Source organism: Oncorhynchus nerka, linkage group LG16, assembly GCF_034236695.1.
Source record: "Oncorhynchus nerka isolate Pitt River linkage group LG16, Oner_Uvic_2.0, whole genome shotgun sequence".
Classification (NCBI taxonomy): Eukaryota; Metazoa; Chordata; class Actinopteri; order Salmoniformes; family Salmonidae; genus Oncorhynchus; species Oncorhynchus nerka.
Window position 1 is genome coordinate 35,093,621 of NC_088411.1, and position 20,635 is coordinate 35,114,255.

Consider the following 20,635-nt stretch of genomic DNA (forward strand, 5'->3'; position numbering starts at 1 on the left):
AATGTGATGTTCTGGTGCCTCTAGGGTGATTTAGAATGACTGATGTTATTACTGATGAATGTGATGTTCTGGTGCTCTAGGGTGATTTAGAATGCTGATTGAGGACCTTATTACTGATGAATGTGATGTTCTGGTGCCTCTAGGGTGATTTAGAATGCTGATTGAGGACCTTATTACTGATGAATGTGATGTTCTGGTGCCTCTAGGGTGATTTAGAAGGCTGAGGACCTTATTACTGATGAATGTGATGTTCTGGTGCCTCTAGGGTGATTCAGAATGCTGATTGAGGACCTTATTACTGATGAATGTGATGTTCTGGTGCCTCTAGGGTGATTTAGAATGCTGATCGAGGACCTTATTACTGATGAATGTGATGTTCTGGTGCCTCTAGGGTGATTTAGAATGCTGATCGAGGACCTTATTACTGATGAATGTGATGTTCTGGTGCCTCTAGGGTGATTTAGAATTGACTGAGGACCTTATTACTGATGAATGTGATGTTCTGGTGCCTCTAGGGTGATTTAGAATGCTGATTGAGGACCTTATTACTGATGAATGTGATGTTCTGGTGCCTCTAGGGTGATTTAGAATGCTGATTGAGGACCTTATTACTGATGAATGTGATGTTCTGGTGCCTCTAGGGTGATTTAGAATGCTGATTGAGGACCTTATTACTGATGAATGTGATGTTCTGGTGCCTCTAGGGTGATTTAGAAGGCTGACTGAGGACCTTATTACTGATGAATGTGATGTTCTGGTGCCTCTAGGGTGATTCAGAATGCTGATTGAGGACCTTATTACTGATGAATGTGATGTTCTGGTGCCTCTAGGTGATTTAGAATGCTGATTGAGGACCTTATTACTGATGAATGTGATGTTCTGGTGCCTCTAGGGTGATTTAGAAGCTGAGGACCTTATTACTGATGAATGTGATGTTCTGGTGCCTCTAGGGTGATTCAGAATCCTGATTGAGGACCTTATTACTGATGAATGTGATGTTCTGGTGCCTCTAGGGTGATTCAGAATGCTGATTGAGGACCTTATTACTGATGAATGTGATGTTCTGGTGCCTCTAGGGTGATTTAGAATGCTGATCGAGGACCTTATTACTGATGAATGTGATGTTCTGGTGCCTCTAGGGTGATTTAGAATGCTGATTGAGGACCTTATTACTGATGAATGTGATGTTCTGGTGCCTCTAGGGTGATTTAGAAGATTGACTGAGGACCTTTATTACTGATGAATGTGATGTTCTGGTGCCTCTAGGGTGATTCAGAATGCTGATTGAGGACCTTATTACTGATGAATGTGATGTTCTGGTGCCTCTAGGGTGATTTAGAATGCTGATTGAGGACCTTATTACTGATGAATGTGATGTTCTGGTGCCTCTAGGGTGATTTAGAATGCTGATTGAGGACCTTATTACTGATGAATGTGATGTTCTGGTGCCTCTAGGGTGATTTAGAATGCTGATTGAGGACCTTATTACTGATGAATGTGATGTTCTGGTGCCTCTAGGGTGATTTAGAATGCTGATCGAGGACCTTATTACTGATGAATGTGATGTTCTGGTGCCTCTAGGGTGATTTAGAATGCTGATTGAGGACCTTATTACTGATGAATGTGATGTTCTGGTGCCTCTAGGGTGATTTAGAAGGTTGACTGAGGACCTTATTACTGATGAATGTGATGTTCTGGTGCCTCTAGGGTGATTCAGAATGCTGATTGAGGACCTTATTACTGATGAATGTGATGTTCTGGTGCCTCTAGGGTGATTTAGAATGCTGATTGAGGACCTTATTACTGATGAATGTGATGTTCTGGTGCCTCTAGGGTGATTTAGAATGCTGATCGAGGACCTTATTACTGATGAATGTGATGTTCTGGTGCCTCTAGGGTGATTTAGAATGCTGATTGAGGACCTTATTACTGATGAATGTGATGTTCTGGTGCCTCTAGGGTGATTTAGAATGCTGATTGAGGACCTTATTACTGATGAATGTGATGTTCTGGTGCCTCTAGGGTGATTTAGAATGCTGATTGAGGACCTTATTACTGATGAATGTGATGTTCTGGTGCCTCTAGGGTGATTTAGAAGGTTGACTGAGGACCTTATTACTGATGAATGTGATGTTCTGGTGCCTCTAGGGTGATTCAGAATGCTGATTGAGGACCTTATTACTGATGAATGTGATGTTCTGGTGCCTCTAGGGTGATTTAGAATGCTGATCGAGGACCTTATTACTGATGAATGTGATGTTCTGGTGCCTCTAGGGTGATTTAGAATGCTGATTGAGGACCTTATTACTGATGAATGTGATGTTCTGGTGCCTCTAGGGTGATTTAGAATTGACTGAGGACCGTATTACTGATGAATGTGATGTTCTGGTGCCTCTAGGGTGATTTAGAATGCTGATTGAGGACCTTATTACTGATGAATGTGATGTTCTGGTGCCTCTAGGGTGATTTAGAAGATTGACTGAGGACCGTATTACTGATGAATGTGATGTTCTGGTGCCTCTAGGGTGATTTAGAATGCTGATTGAGGACCTTATTACTGATGAATGTGATGTTCTGGTGCCTCTAGGGTGATTTAGAATGCTGATTGAGGACCTTATTACTGATGAATGTGATGTTCTGGTGCCTCTAGGGTGATTTAGAATGCTGATCGAGGACCTTATTACTGATGAATGTGATGTTCTGGTGCCTCTAGGGTGATTTAGAATGCTGATTGAGGACCTTATTACTGATGAATGTGATGTTCTGGTGCCTCTAGGGTGATTTAGAAGGTTGACTGAGGACCTTATTACTGATGAATGTGATGTTCTGGTGCCTCTAGGGTGATTTAGAATGCTGATCGAGGACCTTATTACTGATGAATGTGATGTTCTGGTGCCTCTAGGGTGATTTAGAATGCTGATTGAGGACCTTATTACTGATGAATGTGATGTTCTGGTGCCTCTAGGGTGATTTAGAATGCTGATTGAGGACCTTATTACTGATGAATGTGATGTTCTGGTGCCTCTAGGGTGATTTAGAATGCTGACTGAGGACCTTATTACTGATGAATGTGATGTTCTGGTGCCTCTAGGGTGATTTAGAATGCTGATTGAGGACCTTATTACTGATGAATGTGATGTTCTGGTGCCTCTAGGGTGATTTAGAATGCTGATTGAGGACCTTATTACTGATGAATGTGATGTTCTGGTTTAGAAGATGACCTCTGATGAATGTGATGTTCTGGTGCCTCTAGGGTGATTTAGAATGCTGATTGAGGACCTTATTACTGATGAATGTGATGTTCTGGTGCCTCTAGGGTGATTTAGAATGCTGATGATGAATGTGATGTTCTGGTGCCTCTAGGGTGATTTAGAATGCTGATTGAGGACCTTATTACTGATGAATGTGATGTTCTGGTGCCTCTAGGGTGATTTAGAATGCTGATTGAGGACCTTATTACTGATGAATGTGATGTTCTGGTGCTCTAGGGTGATTTAGAAGGTTGACTGAGGACCTTATTACTGATGAATGTGATGTTCTGGTGCCTCTAGGGTGATTCAGAATGCTGATTGAGGACCTTATTACTGATGAATGTGATGTTCTGGTGCCTCTAGGGTGATTTAGAATGCTGATTGAGGACCTTATTACTGATGAATGTGATGTTCTGGTGCCTCTAGGGTGATTTAGAATGCTGATTGAGGACCTTATTACTGATGAATGTGATGTTCTGGTGCCTCTAGGGTGATTTAGAATGCTGATTTATGAATGTGATGTTCTGGTGCCTCTAGGGTGATTTAGAAGATTGACTGAGGACCGTATTACTGATGAATGTGATGTTCTGGTGCCTCTAGGGTGATTTAGAATGCTGATTGAGGACCTTATTACTGATGAATGTGATGTTCTGGTGCCTCTAGGGTGATTTAGAATGATTGATTGAGGACCTTATTACTGATGAATGTGATGTTCTGGTGCCTCTAGGGTGATTTAGAATGCTGATTGAGGACCTTATTACTGATGAATGTGATGTTCTGGTGCCTCTAGGGTGATTTAGAATGCTGATCGAGGACCTTATTACTGATGAATGTGATGTTCTGGTGCCTCTAGGGTGATTTAGAATGCTGATCGAGGACCTTATTACTGATGAATGTGATGTTCTGGTGCCTCTAGGGTGATTTAGAAGATTGACTGAGGACCGTATTACTGATGAATGTGATGTTCTGGTGCCTCTAGGGTGATTTAGAATGCTGATTGAGGACCTTATTACTGATGAATGTGATGTTCTGGTGCCTCTAGGGTGATTTAGAAGATTGACTGAGGACCGTATTACTGATGAATGTGATGTTCTGGTGCCTCTAGGGTGATTTAGAATGCTGATTGAGGACCTTATTACTGATGAATGTGATGTTCTGGTGCCTCTAGGGTGATTTAGAATGCTGATCGAGGACCTTATTACTGATGAATGTGTTGTTCTGGTGCCTCTAGGGTGATTTAGAATGCTGATCGAGGACCTTATTACTGATGAATGTGATGTTCTGGTGCCTCTAGGGTGATTTAGAATGCTGATTGAGGACCTTATTACTGATGAATGTGATGTTCTGGTGCCTCTAGGGTGATTTAGAAGGTTGACTGAGGACCTTATTACTGATGAATGTGATGTTCTGGTGCCTCTAGGGTGATTCAGAATGCTGATTGAGGACCTTATTACTGATGAATGTGATGTTCTGGTGCCTCTATGGTGATTTAGAATGCTGATTGAGGACCTTATTACTGATGAATGTGATGTTCTGGTGCCTCTAGGGTGATTTAGAAGGTTGACTGAGGACCTTATTACTGATGAATGTGATGTTCTGGTGCCTCTAGGGTGATTCAGAATGCTGATTGAGGACCTTATTACTGATGAATGTGATGTTCTGGTGCCTCTAGGGTGATTCAGAATGCTGATTGAGGACCTTATTACTGATGAATGTGATGTTCTGGTGCCTCTAGGGTGATTTAGAATGCTGATCGAGGACCTTATTACTGATGAATGTGATGTTCTGGTGCCTCTAGGGTGATTTAGAATGCTGATTGAGGACCTTATTACTGATGAATGTGATGTTCTGGTGCCTCTAGGGTGATTTAGAAGATTGACTGAGGACCGTATTACTGATGAATGTGATGTTCTGGTGCCTCTAGGGTGATTTAGAATGCTGATTGAGGACCTTATTACTGATGAATGTGATGTTCTGGTGCCTCTAGGGTGATTTAGAATGCTGATTGAGGACCTTATTACTGATGAATGTGATGTTCTGAGGGTGATTTAGAATGGACCTTATTACTGATGAATGTGATGTTCTGGTGCCTCTAGGGTGATTTAGAATGCTGATTGAGGACCTTATTACTGATGAATGTGATGTTCTGGTGCCTCTAGGGTGATTTAGAAGATTGATGAGGACCTTATTACTGATGAATGTGATGTTCTGGTGCCTCTAGGGTGATTTAGAATGCTGATTGAGGACCTTATTACTGATGAATGTGATGTTCTGGTGCCTCTAGGGTGATTTAGAATGCTGATCGAGGACCTTATTACTGATGAATGTGATGTTCTGGTGCCTCTAGGGTGATTTAGAAGGTTGACTGAGGACCTTATTACTGATGAATGTGATGTTCTGGTGCCTCTAGGGTGATTCAGAATGCTGATTGAGGACCTTATTACTGATGAATGTGATGTTCTGGTGCCTCTAGGGTGATTTAGAATGCTGATTGAGGACCTTATTACTGATGAATGTGATGTTCTGGTGCCTCTAGGGTGATTTAGAATGCTGATCGAGGACCTTATTACTGATGAATGTGATGTTCTGGTGCCTCTAGGGTGATTTAGAAGATTGACTGAGGACCGTATTACTGATGAATGTGATGTTCTGGTGCCTCTAGGGTGATTTAGAATGCTGATTGAGGACCTTATTACTGATGAATGTGATGTTCTGGTGCCTCTAGGGTGATTTAGAATGCTGATTGAGGACCTTATTACTGATGAATGTGATGTTCTGGTGCCTCTAGGGTGATTTAGAATGCTGATCGAGGACCTTATTACTGATGAATGTGATGTTCTGGTGCCTCTAGGGTGATTTAGAATGCTGATCGAGGACCTTATTACTGATGAATGTGATGTTCTGGTGCCTCTAGGGTGATTTAGAATGCTGATCGAGGACCTTATTACTGATGAATGTGATGTTCTGGTGCCTCTAGGGTGATTTAGAATGCTGATCGAGGACCTTATTACTGATGAATGTGATGTTCTGGTGCCTCTAGGGTGATTTAGAATGCTGATTGAGGACCTTATTACTGATGAATGTGATGTTCTGGTGCCTCTAGGGTGATTTAGAATGCTGATTGAGGACCTTATTACTGATGAATGTGATGTTCTGGTGCCTCTAGGGTGATTTAGAATGCTGATTGAGGACCTTATTACTGATGAATGTGATGTTCTGGTGCCTCTAGGGTGATTTAGAATGCTGATTGAGGACCTTATTACTGATGAATGTGATGTTCTGGTGCCTCTAGGGTGATTTAGAAGGTTGACTGAGGACCTTATTACTGATGAATGTGATGTTCTGGTGCCTCTAGGGTGATTTAGAATGCTGATTGAGGACCTTATTACTGATGAATGTGATGTTCTGGTGCCTCTAGGGTGATTTAGAATGCTGATTGAGGACCTTATTACTGATGAATGTGATGTTCTGGTGCCTCTAGGGTGATTTAGAATGCTGATCGAGGACCTTATTACTGATGAATGTGATGTTCTGGTGCCTCTAGGGTGATTTAGAATGCTGATTGAGGACCTTATTACTGATGAATGTGATGTTCTGGTGCCTCTAGGGTGATTTAGAATGCTGATTGAGGACCTTATTACTGATGAATGTGATGTTCTGGTGCCTCTAGGGTGATTTAGAAGGTTGACTGAGGACGTTATTACTGATGAATGTGATGTTCTGGTGCCTCTAGGGTGATTCAGAATGCTGATTGAGGACCTTATTACTGATGAATGTGATGTTCTGGTGCCTCTATGGTGATTTAGAATGCTGATTGAGGACCTTATTACTGATGAATGTGATGTTCTGGTGCCTCTAGGGTGATTTAGAAGCTGATTGAGGACCTTATTACTGATGAATGTGATGTTCTGGTGCCTCTAGGGTGATTCAGAATGCTGATTGAGGACCTTATTACTGATGAATGTGATGTTCTGGTGCCTCTAGGGTGATTTAGAAGATTGACTGAGGACCTTATTACTGATGAATGTGATGTTCTGGTGCCTCTAGGGTGATTTAGAATGCTGATTGAGGACCTTATTACTGATGAATGTGATGTTCTGGTGCCTCTAGGGTGATTCAGAATGCTGACTGAGGACCTTATTACTGATGAATGTGATGTTCTGGTGCCTCTAGGGTGATTTAGAATGCTGATTGAGGACCTTATTACTGATGAATGTGATGTTCTGGTGCCTCTAGGGTGATTTAGAATGCTGATTGAGGACCTTATTACTGATGAATGTGATGTTCTGGTGCCTCTAGGGTGATTTAGAATGCTGATTGAGGACCTTATTACTGATGAATGTGATGTTCTGGTGCCTCTAGGGTGATTTAGAAGATTGACTGAGGACCTATTACTGATGAATGTGATGTTCTGGTGCCTCTAGGGTGATTTAGAATGCTGATTGAGGACCTTATTACTGATGAATGTGATGTTCTGGTGCCTCTAGGGTGATTTAGAAGATTGACTGAGGACCGTATTACTGATGAATGTGATGTTCTGGTGCCTCTAGGGTGATTTAGAATGCTGATTGAGGACCTTATTACTGATGAATGTGATGTTCTGGTGCCTCTAGGGTGATTTAGAATGCTGATTGAGGACCTTATTACTGATGAATGTGTTGTTCTGGTGCCTCTAGGGTGATTTAGAATGCTGATCTTATTACTGATGAATGTGATGTTCTGGTGCCTCTAGGGTGATTTAGAATGCTGATTGAGGACCTTATTACTGATGAATGTGATGTTCTGGTGCCTCTAGGGTGATTTAGAAGGTTGACTGAGGACGTTATTACTGATGAATGTGATGTTCTGGTGCCTCTAGGGTGATTCAGAATGCTGATTGAGGACCTTATTACTGATGAATGTGATGTTCTGGTGCCTCTATGGTGATTTAGAATGCTGATTGAGGACCTTATTACTGATGAATGTGATGTTCTGGTGCCTCTAGGGTGATTTAGAAGGTTGACTGAGGACCTTATTACTGATGAATGTGATGTTCTGGTGCCTCTAGGGTGATTCAGAATGCTGATTGAGGACCTTATTACTGATGAATGTGATGTTCTGGTGCCTCTAGGGTGATTTAGAATGCTGATTGAGGACCTTATTACTGATGAATGTGATGTTCTGGTGCCTCTAGGGTGATTTAGAATGCTGATCGAGGACCTTATTACTGATGAATGTGATGTTCTGGTGCCTCTAGGGTGATTTAGAATGCTGATTGAGGACCTTATTACTGATGAATGTGATGTTCTGGTGCCTCTAGGGTGATTTAGAAGATTGACTGAGGACCTTATTACTGATGAATGTGATGTTCTGGTGCCTCTAGGGTGATTTAGAATGCTGATTGAGGACCTTATTACTGATGAATGTGATGTTCTGGTGCCTCTAGGGTGATTTAGAATGCTGATTGAGGACCTTATTACTGATGAATGTGATGTTCTGGTGCCTCTAGGGTGATTTAGAAGATTGACTGAGGACCGTATTACTGATGAATGTGATGTTCTGGTGCCTCTAGGGTGATTTAGAATGCTGATTGAGGACCTTATTACTGATGAATGTGATGTTCTGGTGCCTCTAGGGTGATTTAGAATGCTGATCGAGGACCTTATTACTGATGAATGTGATGTTCTGGTGCCTCTAGGGTGATTTAGAATGCTGATTGAGGACCTTATTACTGATGAATGTGATGTTCTGGTGCCTCTAGGGTGATTTAGAATGCTGATTGAGGACCTTATTACTGATGAATGTGATGTTCTGGTGCCTCTAGGGTGATTTAGAAGGTTGACTGAGGACGTTATTACTGATGAATGTGATGTTCTGGTGCCTCTAGGGTGATTCAGAATGCTGATTGAGGACCTTATTACTGATGAATGTGATGTTCTGGTGCCTCTATGGTGATTTAGAATGCTGATTGAGGACCTTATTACTGATGAATGTGATGTTCTGGTGCCTCTAGGGTGATTTAGAATGCTGATTGAGGACCTTATTACTGATGAATGTGATGTTCTGGTGCCTCTAGGGTGATTTAGAATGCTGATTGAGGACCTTATTACTGATGAATGTGATGTTCTGGTGCCTCTAGGGTGATTTAGAAGATTGACTGAGGACCTATTACTGATGAATGTGATGTTCTGGTGCCTCTAGGGTGATTTAGAATGCTGATTGAGGACCTTATTACTGATGAATGTGATGTTCTGGTGCCTCTAGGGTGATTTAGAAGATTGACTGAGGACCTTATTACTGATGAATGTGATGTTCTGGTGCCTCTAGGGTGATTTAGAATGCTGATTGAGGACCTTATTACTGATGAATGTGATGTTCTGGTGCCTCTAGGGTGATTTAGAATGCTGATTGAGGACCTTATTACTGATGAATGTGATGTTCTGGTGCCTCTAGGGTGATTTAGAATGCTGATTGAGGACCTTATTACTGATGAATGTGATGTTCTGGTGCCTCTAGGGTGATTTAGAATGCTGATTGAGGACCTTATTACTGATGAATGTGATGTTCTGGTGCCTCTAGGGTGATTTAGAAGGTTGACTGAGGACCTTATTACTGATGAATGTGATGTTCTGGTGCCTCTAGGGTGATTCAGAATGCTGATTGAGGACCTTATTACTGATGAATGTGATGTTCTGGTGCCTCTAGGGTGATTTAGAATGCTGATTGAGGACCTTATTACTGATGAATGTGATGTTCTGGTGCCTCTAGGGTGATTTAGAATGCTGATTGAGGACCTTATTACTGATGAATGTGATGTTCTGGTGCCTCTAGGGTGATTTAGAATGCTGATTGAGGACCTTATTACTGATGAATGTGATGTTCTGGTGCCTCTAGGGTGATTTAGAATGCTGATTGAGGACCTTATTACTGATGAATGTGATGTTCTGGTGCCTCTAGGGTGATTTAGAATGCTGATCGAGGACCTTATTACTGATGAATGTGATGTTCTGGTGCCTCTAGGGTGATTTAGAATGCTGATTGAGGACCTTATTACTGATGAATGTGATGTTCTGGTGCCTCTAGGGTGATTTAGAATGCTGATTGAGGACCTTATTACTGATGAATGTGATGTTCTGGTGCCTCTAGGGTGATTTAGAATGCTGATTGAGGACCTTATTACTGATGAATGTGATGTTCTGGTGCCTCTAGGGTGATTTAGAATGCTGATTGAGGACCTTATTACTGATGAATGTGATGTTCTGGTGCCTCTAGGGGACCTTTTACTGATGAATGTGATGTTCTGGTGCCTCTAGGGTGATTTAGAATGCTGATTGAGGACCTTATTACTGATGAATGTGATGTTCTGGTGCCTCTAGGGTGATTTAGAATGCTGATTGAGGACCTTATTACTGATGAATGTGATGTTCTGGTGCCTCTAGGGTGATTTAGAAGATTGACTGAGGACCGTATTACTGATGAATGTGATGTTCTGGTGCCTCTAGGGTGATTTAGAATGCTGATTGAGGACCTTATTACTGATGAATGTGATGTTCTGGTGCCTCTAGGGTGATTTAGAAGATTGACTGAGGACCGTATTACTGATGAATGTGATGTTCTGGTGCCTCTAGGGTGATTTAGAATGCTGATTGAGGACCTTATTACTGATGAATGTGATGTTCTGGTGCCTCTAGGGTGATTTAGAATGCTGATCGAGGACCTTATTACTGATGAATGTGTTGTTCTGGTGCCTCTAGGGTGATTTAGAATGCTGATCGAGGACCTTATTACTGATGAATGTGATGTTCTGGTGCCTCTAGGGTGATTTAGAATGCTGATTGAGGACCTTATTACTGATGAATGTGATGTTCTGGTGCCTCTAGGGTGATTTAGAAGGTTGACTGAGGACGTTATTACTGATGAATGTGATGTTCTGGTGCCTCTAGGGTGATTCAGAATGCTGATTGAGGACCTTATTACTGATGAATGTGATGTTCTGGTGCCTCTATGGTGATTTAGAATGCTGATTGAGGACCTTATTACTGATGAATGTGATGTTCTGGTGCCTCTAGGGTGATTTAGAATGCTGATTGAGGACCTTATTACTGATGAATGTGATGTTCTGGTGCCTCTAGGGTGATTTAGAATGCTGATTGAGGACCTTATTACTGATGAATGTGATGTTCTGGTGCCTCTAGGGTGATTTAGAATGCTGATTGAGGACCTTATTACTGATGAATGTGATGTTCTGGTGCCTCTAGGGTGATTTAGAATGCTGATTGAGGACCTTATTACTGATGAATGTGATGTTCTGGTGCCTCTAGGGTGATTTAGAAGATTGACTGAGGACCGTATTACTGATGAATGTGATGTTCTGGTGCCTCTAGGGTGATTTAGAATGCTGATTGAGGACCTTATTACTGATGAATGTGATGTTCTGGTGCCTCTAGGGTGATTTAGAATGCTGATTGAGGACCTTATTACTGATGAATGTGATGTTCTGGTGCCTCTAGGGTGATTTAGAATGCTGACTGAGGACGTTATTACTGATGAATGTGATGTTCTGGTGCCTCTAGGGTGATTTAGAATGCTGATTGAGGACCTTATTACTGATGAATGTGATGTTCTGGTGCCTCTAGGGTGATTTAGAATGCTGATTGAGGACCTTATTACTGATGAATGTGATGTTCTGGTGCCTCTAGGGTGATTTAGAATGCTGACTGAGGACCTTATTACTGATGAATGTGATGTTCTGGTGCCTCTAGGGTGATTCAGAATGCTGATTGAGGACCTTATTACTGATGAATGTGATGTTCTGGTGCCTCTAGGTGATTTAGAATGCTGATTGAGGACCTTATTACTGATGAATGTGATGTTCTGGTGCCTCTAGGGTGATTTAGAATGCTGACTGGGGACCTTATTACTGATGAATGTGATGTTCTGGTGCCTCTAGGGTGATTCAGAATGCTGATTGAGGACTTATTACTGATGAATGTGATGTTCTGGTGCCTCTAGGGTGATTTAGAATGCTTGATCGAGGACCTATTACTGATGAATGTGATGTTCTGGTGCCTCTAGGGTGATTTAGAATGCTGATTGAGGACCTTATTACTGATGAATGTGATGTTCTGGTGCCTCTAGGGTGATTTAGAATGCTGATTGAGGACCTTATTACTGATGAATGTGATGTTCTGGTGCCTCTAGGGTGATTTAGAATGCTGATTGAGGACCTTATTACTGATGAATGTGATGTTCTGGTGCCTCTAGGGTGATTTAGAATGCTGATTGAGGACCTTATTACTGATGAATGTGATGTTCTGGTGCCTCTAGGGTGATTTAGAATGTTGATCGAGGACCTTATTACTGATGAATGTGATGTTCTGGTGCCTCTAGGGTGATTTAGAATGCTGATTGAGGACCTTATTACTGATGAATGTGATGTTCTGGTGCCTCTAGGGTGATTTAGAAGATTGACTGAGGACCGTATTACTGATGAATGTGATGTTCTGGTGCCTCTAGGGTGATTTAGAATGCTGATTGAGGACCTTCTTACTGATGAATGTGATGTTCTGGTGCCTCTAGGGTGATTTAGAATGCTGATTGAGGACCTTATTATTCATGAATGTGATGTTCTGGTGCCTCTAGGGTGATTTAGAATGCTGATCGAGGAACTTATTACTGATGAATGTGATGTTCTGGTGCCTCTAGGGTGATTTAGAATGCTGATCGAGGACCTTATTACTGATGAATGTGATGTTCTGGTGCCTCTAGGGTGATTTAGAATGCTGATTGAGGACCTTATTACTGATGAATGTGATGTTCTGGTGCCTCTAGGGTGATTCAGAATGCTGACTGAGGACCTTATTACTGATGAATGTGATGTTCTGGTGCCTCTAGGGTGATTCAGAATGCTGATTGAGGACCTTATTACTGATGAATGTGATGTTCTGGTGCCTCTATGGTGATTTAGAATGCTGATTGAGGACCTTATTACTGATGAATGTGTTGGTTTTTTATGACCCTGTTCTACTTTCTGCTTGCATTTTGTATTTATATTTTGATGTGTGTATTTTCTGTCATTTATGTCATTCATGTCTCGTCTGTAAAAGAGACCTTGGTCTCATCATGACTCCCTGATCAAATAAAGGTTAAATAAATAAAGCTGGTAAATTGGGAGCATATTCAGTGTGCAGGCCTCTCTGTTATTTACAAGTTTACTTCTTTAGCCCAGCACCTACGTTTTTAAGGATGTTCGTAAGACCACAAACATTTCTATAGACTGTCATAGCAGGTACCTAAAGTGGTAGCAGGTACATATAGCAGATACCTAAATGTATCTACATTTTCACCATGTTTATCAATGAGTCAAATCTCAGGAATGGAGAACAAAACACATTTCTACAGAGACAGTGACAAGTTTAACTATGCTGACATCTTAGCCTCAACTGAAATCAAACACTATCAATCATCTGTAAAACATTGACCATTATTTCACTCCCATAGAGGGAATGAGAGAATAGCACCAGAGGAACAGTTCTCCCTTTATGCTACACTCTTAGAAAAAAAGGTGCTGTCTAGAACCTAAAAGGGTTCTTTGGCTGTTCCCATAGGAGAACCCTTTGAAGAGCCCTTATTGGTTCCATTTTGGTTCCATTTAGAACCCTTTCCACAGAGGGTTTTACATGGAACACAAAATAGATCTACCTGGAACCAAAAAGGGTTCTACCTAGAACCAAAAGGGGTTCTCCTATGGGGACAGCTGTAGAACCCTTTTGGAACCTTTTTTCCTAAGAGTGTACACCAATACAATACCATTTGATACCCATTGATAAACCACTTAGACTGAATCCTTACCATTTCACAAGTGGGGTAGGGTAACCCTCGACCGTACAGTATAGTTTCACAGGAGTGTGCTCCCAAACGGTATGGGATCGGAGTGTGGTCAGGAATTGAGGACCCCTTATCATAGACTCCTCACGAACATACTTCTCAACCATCTTCTTCCGCACCTGAAGAAAATATGGAAATTTGACATTTTTACAGTATATGAAACCTCATTAAGTTTTCGTAAATATCCTTTTCACCATACTGAGCCAAGCCGAGCTGAGGCGACCTGTACTGCGCCTGCCTGTTTATGCATCCACCATACAGATGTAGGATCTTAATCTGAGCCAGTTTGTTACAACAGGAAAATAATCCTGCAGCAACAGGACATTTGAATTATTACATGGATTATAATTAATGGATTTAAAAAATCACAAGGGGAAATCAAGTCAGCAAATTGAAATTACAAACTTCACAAGTCTTTTTAAACCTAAAATACACTACAAGTTTTACATTTCCTGAAAATTCTCCTGCAACAGGGTGATCAAATTAAGATCCTACACCTGTAGTTGCGCGAACCGTGCTAGAGAGGATAATGTGAAAAGAAAATATCGGAGCCTGTACAGTACGGTTTGGCTCAATATGGTGAAAAGAGAACAAGTCTTTTGCCGATCTGATACTAAATATTTCAGCTCGTCTTTTTCAAAATACATTTTTAATTATGGTGACATCTCCCAACAAGACAGATAAGGACCTTACCACTCCCTGGATTCTTGTTTCTTGTTTGTGATGATAATCGTCCTCCACAACCTCAGAGCTATATAAACAAAACAGACATAGTCAAAGCATAATTTACAAAAGGTAAAAGCAATTCCAAGTTCACTATTTGTTGGGCATTTATGAAGTCAACATAAACAAGTGTAAGCAGCTAATTATGTTCAAGCAAACAAGCATTTAGGACCAAATCTACATTAAGTAATGGACATATTTGTATAGGTTGATACATTTTTCGTAAGGGAAAATCAAGTCTGAGACATGCCAACGCTTGGCATTGCGCATGGTGATCTTAGGCTTGTGTGCAGCTGCTCGGCCATGGAAACCCATTTCATGAAGCTACAGATGAACAGTTCTTGTGCTTACGTTGCTTCCAGAGGCAGTTTGGAACTCGGTAGTGAGTGTTGCAACCGAGGACAGACAATTGTTACGCGCTACGCTCTTCAGCACTAGGTCAGCACAGTCCCGTTTTGTGAGCTTGTGTTGCATACCACTTCGCAGCTGAGCTGCTTTGCCACGTTGAAAGTTACTGAGCTCTTCAGTATGGGGCATTCTACAGCCAATGTTTGTTTATGGAGATTGCATGGCTGTGTGCTCGATTTTATTCACCTGTCAGCAACAGGTGCAGCTAAAATAGCCAAATCCACTATTTTGAAGGGGTGTCCACATACGTTTGTATTTATACTCTATTTCAAAGAGGAAATTACAAACTTCAGAAGCCTTTTCAAACCTCAACTACACTGCAAATTTTAAATGTTTTGCATTGCAGGAAAGTTCTCCTGCAACAGGGTGATCAAACACTAATGTGAGTGTCCTGTCTCTAGTACTGACATAGATTTTTTTTTTTACATTTGTCATTAAGCAGACCCTCTTATTCCGAGCAATTTACAGCAGTGACTGCATATATTTTCTTACTTAATTACTGACTTTATTGTCCCCATGGGGAAATTTTGTTGCAGTGTCACGTTTAAAGAGGCGTATAAATACAAAACAAAATTGACAATACAACTTTCATAACAGTTACATACCAATAAAACATAAAAAATAATAAAAGACTAGCCTGCAGGCCTTACTGAGTCATTAGGAACATTAGCCCGAGCTATTTAGGAGGGATATCACACATGGCACAAATGATTGTCTAGTTCTGTTTTTCCTGCTGAGGGGTGCCCTGTATCTGCGCCCAAAGGGGAGTAGTTCAAAGTCCGGGTACAGGGGGTGGCTTGGGTCTAAAATGATTTTGTGAGCCTTGTAAGGCTGGTACCAGCCAGTAAGGCTGGTACCCCATGGGAATCAAACCTACAACACTGGCATTGCAAGGACCATGGTCTACCAACTGAGCCACTGTTGATCAATACACAACGCACAAATAAACACACCCCTCGTTGAAGGCAAATAAGTTAAAGGTGTATTACAGAGAAAACCGTTCATTGTACATTGGCAGCTGCATTAGCAGCAGCTGCATTAGCAGCAGCTAAGGGGTATCCATAATAAATACAAATACAAATTGCAAGACAGTGTAGCATGTGTCTCCAGTTTACAGAAGAGAATGTGATTCAGTGATGTAATAGCAGTAGGATGGTTGCATAGTTACATGAGATTAGGCAATTAGCAGGGAACCAACCTGTTAGTGAGTTACAAGTGCTCTCTCCAGGTGTAAACTTACCCACTGTTAAAAGCCCAGCTGAATACACTAACTGCCATTTGAAACTGTACACCCAGGGCCAGATATACTTTATGTATTTACACCAGTGCTTTATCCTCAGAGGGGAATAAAGACCAGAAACTAATAGTAGAGAAAAAACAATTTACATTGAATCTAAATATGCTAAATAAGCTCTACCATTTAAATGCATTATTCGCTCTGGTAAATAGCAGGTGCTTATTATACTCCTGTGCAAAAAATGTGTAAATCTGGCCACCAGTTTCCAAACCACATGAGCTACATTTACACAGGCAGCCTAATTCTGATCTTTTTTTCACTAATTGTCTTTTGACCAATCACATCAGATCTTTTCACATCAGATATTTTTCAGAGCAGATCTGATTAGTCAAAATTGGGTTGCCTGTGTAAACGTTTCAAATGAAGCATAGGATTCCTATGGGCCCATCTTCCTTACCTTGTATACTGCTTTGCTACAACCTTAGACTGTGCACTGTGGCAGTCGTGGCTGACGTGCACGTGCTTGTGTCTGGCAACTGTTGCAGCCATAGTTGATCACTTTTAATGACCTGTGATTGAAATGACGAACACACATACTGTATTATTTTGGCTAATAGTAATATAATGGCTACCAATAGACATATAGTAGTTGTATGACAGCAACAAACCATGTTAATGTAGTTTTACAATGGAATGCAACGGATCCTTGGCTCTTCTGGCTTTTTGATCCACTGATGCATTTCAAGGAACAATATGCAGTACAGTATGTCCTTAGGTATTAGCACAATGAGACAGATATTCACAAATTTGTTCCCATTGGAAAAGACAGGCTGTGGTCTATCTTGGTTTAGTTGTAAAAATCGTTTGGTATTAGTGCCTGTGAGGTTACAGACGCTGGGGGTCAAATTCCATCAAACCTGCAGTGCAAGGGGAAACATTGTGCCTGTTCTGATGTAATGGAACAGTCTGAGTTATGGGTAGGAGAGATAACACCTGTTCTGATGTAATGGAACAGTCTGAGTTATGGGTAGGAGAGATAACACCTGTTCTGATGTAATGGAACAGTCTGAGTTATGGGTAGGAGAGATAACACCTGTTCTGATGTAATGGAACAGTCTGAGTTATGGGTAGGAGAGATAACACCTGTTCTGATGTAATGGAACAGTCTGAGTTATGGGTAGGAGAGTTAACACCTGTTCTGATGTAATGGAACAGTCTGAGTTATGGGTAGGAGAGATGGCCCCTGTTATGATGTAATGGAACAGTCTGAGTTATGGGTAGAAGAGATGGCCCCTGTTCTGATGTAATGGAACAGTCTGAGTTATGGGTAGAAGAGATGTCCCCTGTTCTGACGTAATGGAACAGTCTGAGTTATGGGTAGAAGAGGTGACCAAATGAAAAGTAAATTCATTGGGGGTTTAAAATTAGAGGGTGTGTGTGTGTGGGGGGGGGGGGTAGAGCTAGTTAACTGGCAAATAAAGGTTCAATGAATGTTCAGTTATTCCAGTTATTCATACAATACTGCAATCTCAACGTCATTAAGACACGTATAACATATGAAGGGGTTCAATGTATATTTCACAAATGATATGGTGTTAAATAAAATATGCTAACCCGTAAAGCCTATTGCTGTAGCAGATTGAATATTTACAGACACAAGAACAATCTGAGCACTTGCAAGTTGTTTAAGTGGCAGGACATAAACTTATGCCTCGATCACACCGACAGTGTCATTGCATTCTGGTACCCCAGAAGTACATTAATTTCCAATAGGATGCTGCGTTTGCCTTTCAGCATTACGCTGCAGAGGCAGTTGCAGTGCGTTCTGTGTGGTCCACACATTGGGTTTATCTAACGTATGCGTCAAACTGTATGCGTAGATGGCTTGACAGAAAGCAGAATGGTAGCAGGTAGCAGAAGCAGAATGATTAACTTTTCTTGCACACATATCCAGATGATGCAGCGCACCATTTTGCGCAAGACACTGTAGGTGTGATCAAGGCGTTAGTTTTGAATAAGTTCTTTGAATATGGACATAGTTGTCATTTCTATGGGCCTATGGCAGCCTTAAATTCCCACAATCATGCACAGTTGCATAATGCATCTCAACAATTGAAATAGGTTTTACAATCAAATAACAGGAATTAACTTTTTGACTTTTCTATCCTAAGGTGAATGCACCAATTTGTAAGTCGCTCTGGATAAGAGTGTCTGCTAAATGACTTAAATGTAAATGTAAATGTATTCCCTATATTCATGTATCTGCCAGGTTGAGCTAAATTATAGTTAGAATACTTCTCAAGTATAAAGCAAAAGTGCTTAACATCAGACATTCAAGCACCAGATATATCAACCCCTTGACACTTGAACTCCTGAGCCACATTTCTCTGCATATAGCAGACATATAGTCAGCTCTTTTTTTATAGAATGACTTTTAAAAGTCCATATAAACTGATTTATTAGCATGCCATCAGAGCAACATTATGAGATCAATAATACAAGTCCCCAAAAATATTAAAAGGAATATTTCTAGATAATATAATTTTATGTCACGTCAAGGTCTAGGCAGTAGGCACTAATTAGGCAATTGGACTAATACATCTCCACATTCCGATATAACCAAGTCCCAGGCGCACATTTCTCAAATCAGCACCTGTCGGAAAAATGAAGGAATCTGTAAGGGAAGGCAATAATAGGCCTGACTTACCCCAAGAGATTACACGAGTTGAAAGCAGAGGTGGGTCAGCCGTAACACGCTTGGGAGTCACTCGCTGATGAAAACAAAAAATGACCCACAGAGTGCAGCAACTCTCAGCATCCCATTTATGGATAGGCATATGACTATATATAGCTTTTACATCAACCCTCAACATCATTTCTTACTTGCAGTAGGCTAGGCTACATATCATGCAGTGTCGGCGCTTCTTTGCTCACTGTATAAATTATAAAACATTTATTCCATTTTGCAATATTTACCTAATTTGGCCTGAGCACAATGTGTCCAGTTTACTTCATTTAAATTTCATACTTCTTTCAACTCTAGCCTCTATTTCATGAATAGGCTTACGCTACAATTGTAAGAATTTCAAATAATTGTAATATTTGTTATATTTATTTTAGCGTTAGGCTATCTTAATGCATTTTTGTTTTGTTCTATGCTCAACTGAAGGAACCAAGACGGAACCTTAAGACATACCGTGAAACCTGAACTGTAGCCAGCACTATTTTTAACGGGAGATTGGGTTAGGAGTCAACAGTGTATATTCGTAGCCTAGGCTATTCCTGCCAATAGCCCCAGATCAGAGGCAATGTCACACAGCTTGTTTAGCTTTATGCAAACATTATTCATCTATTAGTTAGCTTAAATTAAAACAATAACGGATCATTCATTGCCTTCTGTCATAAATAACATTGTACAAAATGTATGCAAAGCCTGCCCATTTGTTATAGAAATATTAAAGAGATAATTGCAATAAACATTAAAACGTTTTTGTTTGTTGTTTTTTACTCAACTGTGTGGCCCAGTGTAATGTCATGATAGAAGTCTGTTTAATATTCGTGGCGAGTATGCGCGCCTGTGGGTTATATATGGTGCATGGCGAGATGGATTACAGTTTATTTCAAATTGACGTCTAAGGTTTACTTGTTTTGCATTTTAGCAAACCCTAACCCTTTTCCCAACCTTCACCTAATTATCCTAACCTGATACGTTAATTATCCTAACCTGCTGCGTAAATTCTCCTACACAGCTACGAAATCTAAAGTCTGGCCTGCTACAAAGATACGTGTAACGCCCCACCAAGCAGACCGTCAACCAGGTTGTCATGCTGCGTCACAGAGTTGCTAAACTAATCGTCACGCAAATCCCTTCTCAAATCTCACGATTCCAAACCTATACGGCATTACATAGAACACATTAATTATCTCACATCTCGGAAAATATTTTTTATACTTCTTGTTCACGAAATGCGTGCTAATGTTGTTGTTTTTTTAGCTTGCGCCCAATTGACTCCATTCACTCCTTGAAGAGGTGATCTTGTCCCAGAATGCATTGACGACGCATGGGAAGCGTGCCCTAATACATTTCTAATGGAGTTTCCCATCTTCTCAAAAGTATTGTAACGACCCTGTGGTTTTCAGCGCGGATATC

At 41.0% G+C, this 20,635-nt stretch overlaps 1 protein-coding gene across 2 annotated transcripts in view; it reads right to left on the minus strand.

The window, feature by feature from the left end:
- Positions 1 to 19,293, minus strand: part of LOC115144503 (myomesin-2-like) — a 74,418-nt gene extending 55,125 nt beyond the window's left edge. The window contains exons 1-4 of one of the 2 annotated variants that reach the window (XM_065002645.1): positions 19,193 to 19,293; positions 16,943 to 17,054; positions 14,811 to 14,868; positions 14,082 to 14,236 (exon numbers count right to left, since the gene is read on the minus strand). In XM_065002645.1, the coding sequence (XP_064858717.1) occupies positions 14,082 to 14,236; positions 14,811 to 14,868; positions 16,943 to 17,034 (305 nt within the window). In that variant the 5' untranslated portion in view covers positions 17,035 to 17,054; positions 19,193 to 19,293. The remainder of the gene's footprint in view (positions 1 to 14,081; positions 14,237 to 14,810; positions 14,869 to 16,942; positions 17,055 to 19,192) is intronic. The other variant, XM_065002646.1, reaches the window with a different exon arrangement.
- Between the last annotated feature and the right edge of the window lie 1,342 nt (positions 19,294 to 20,635).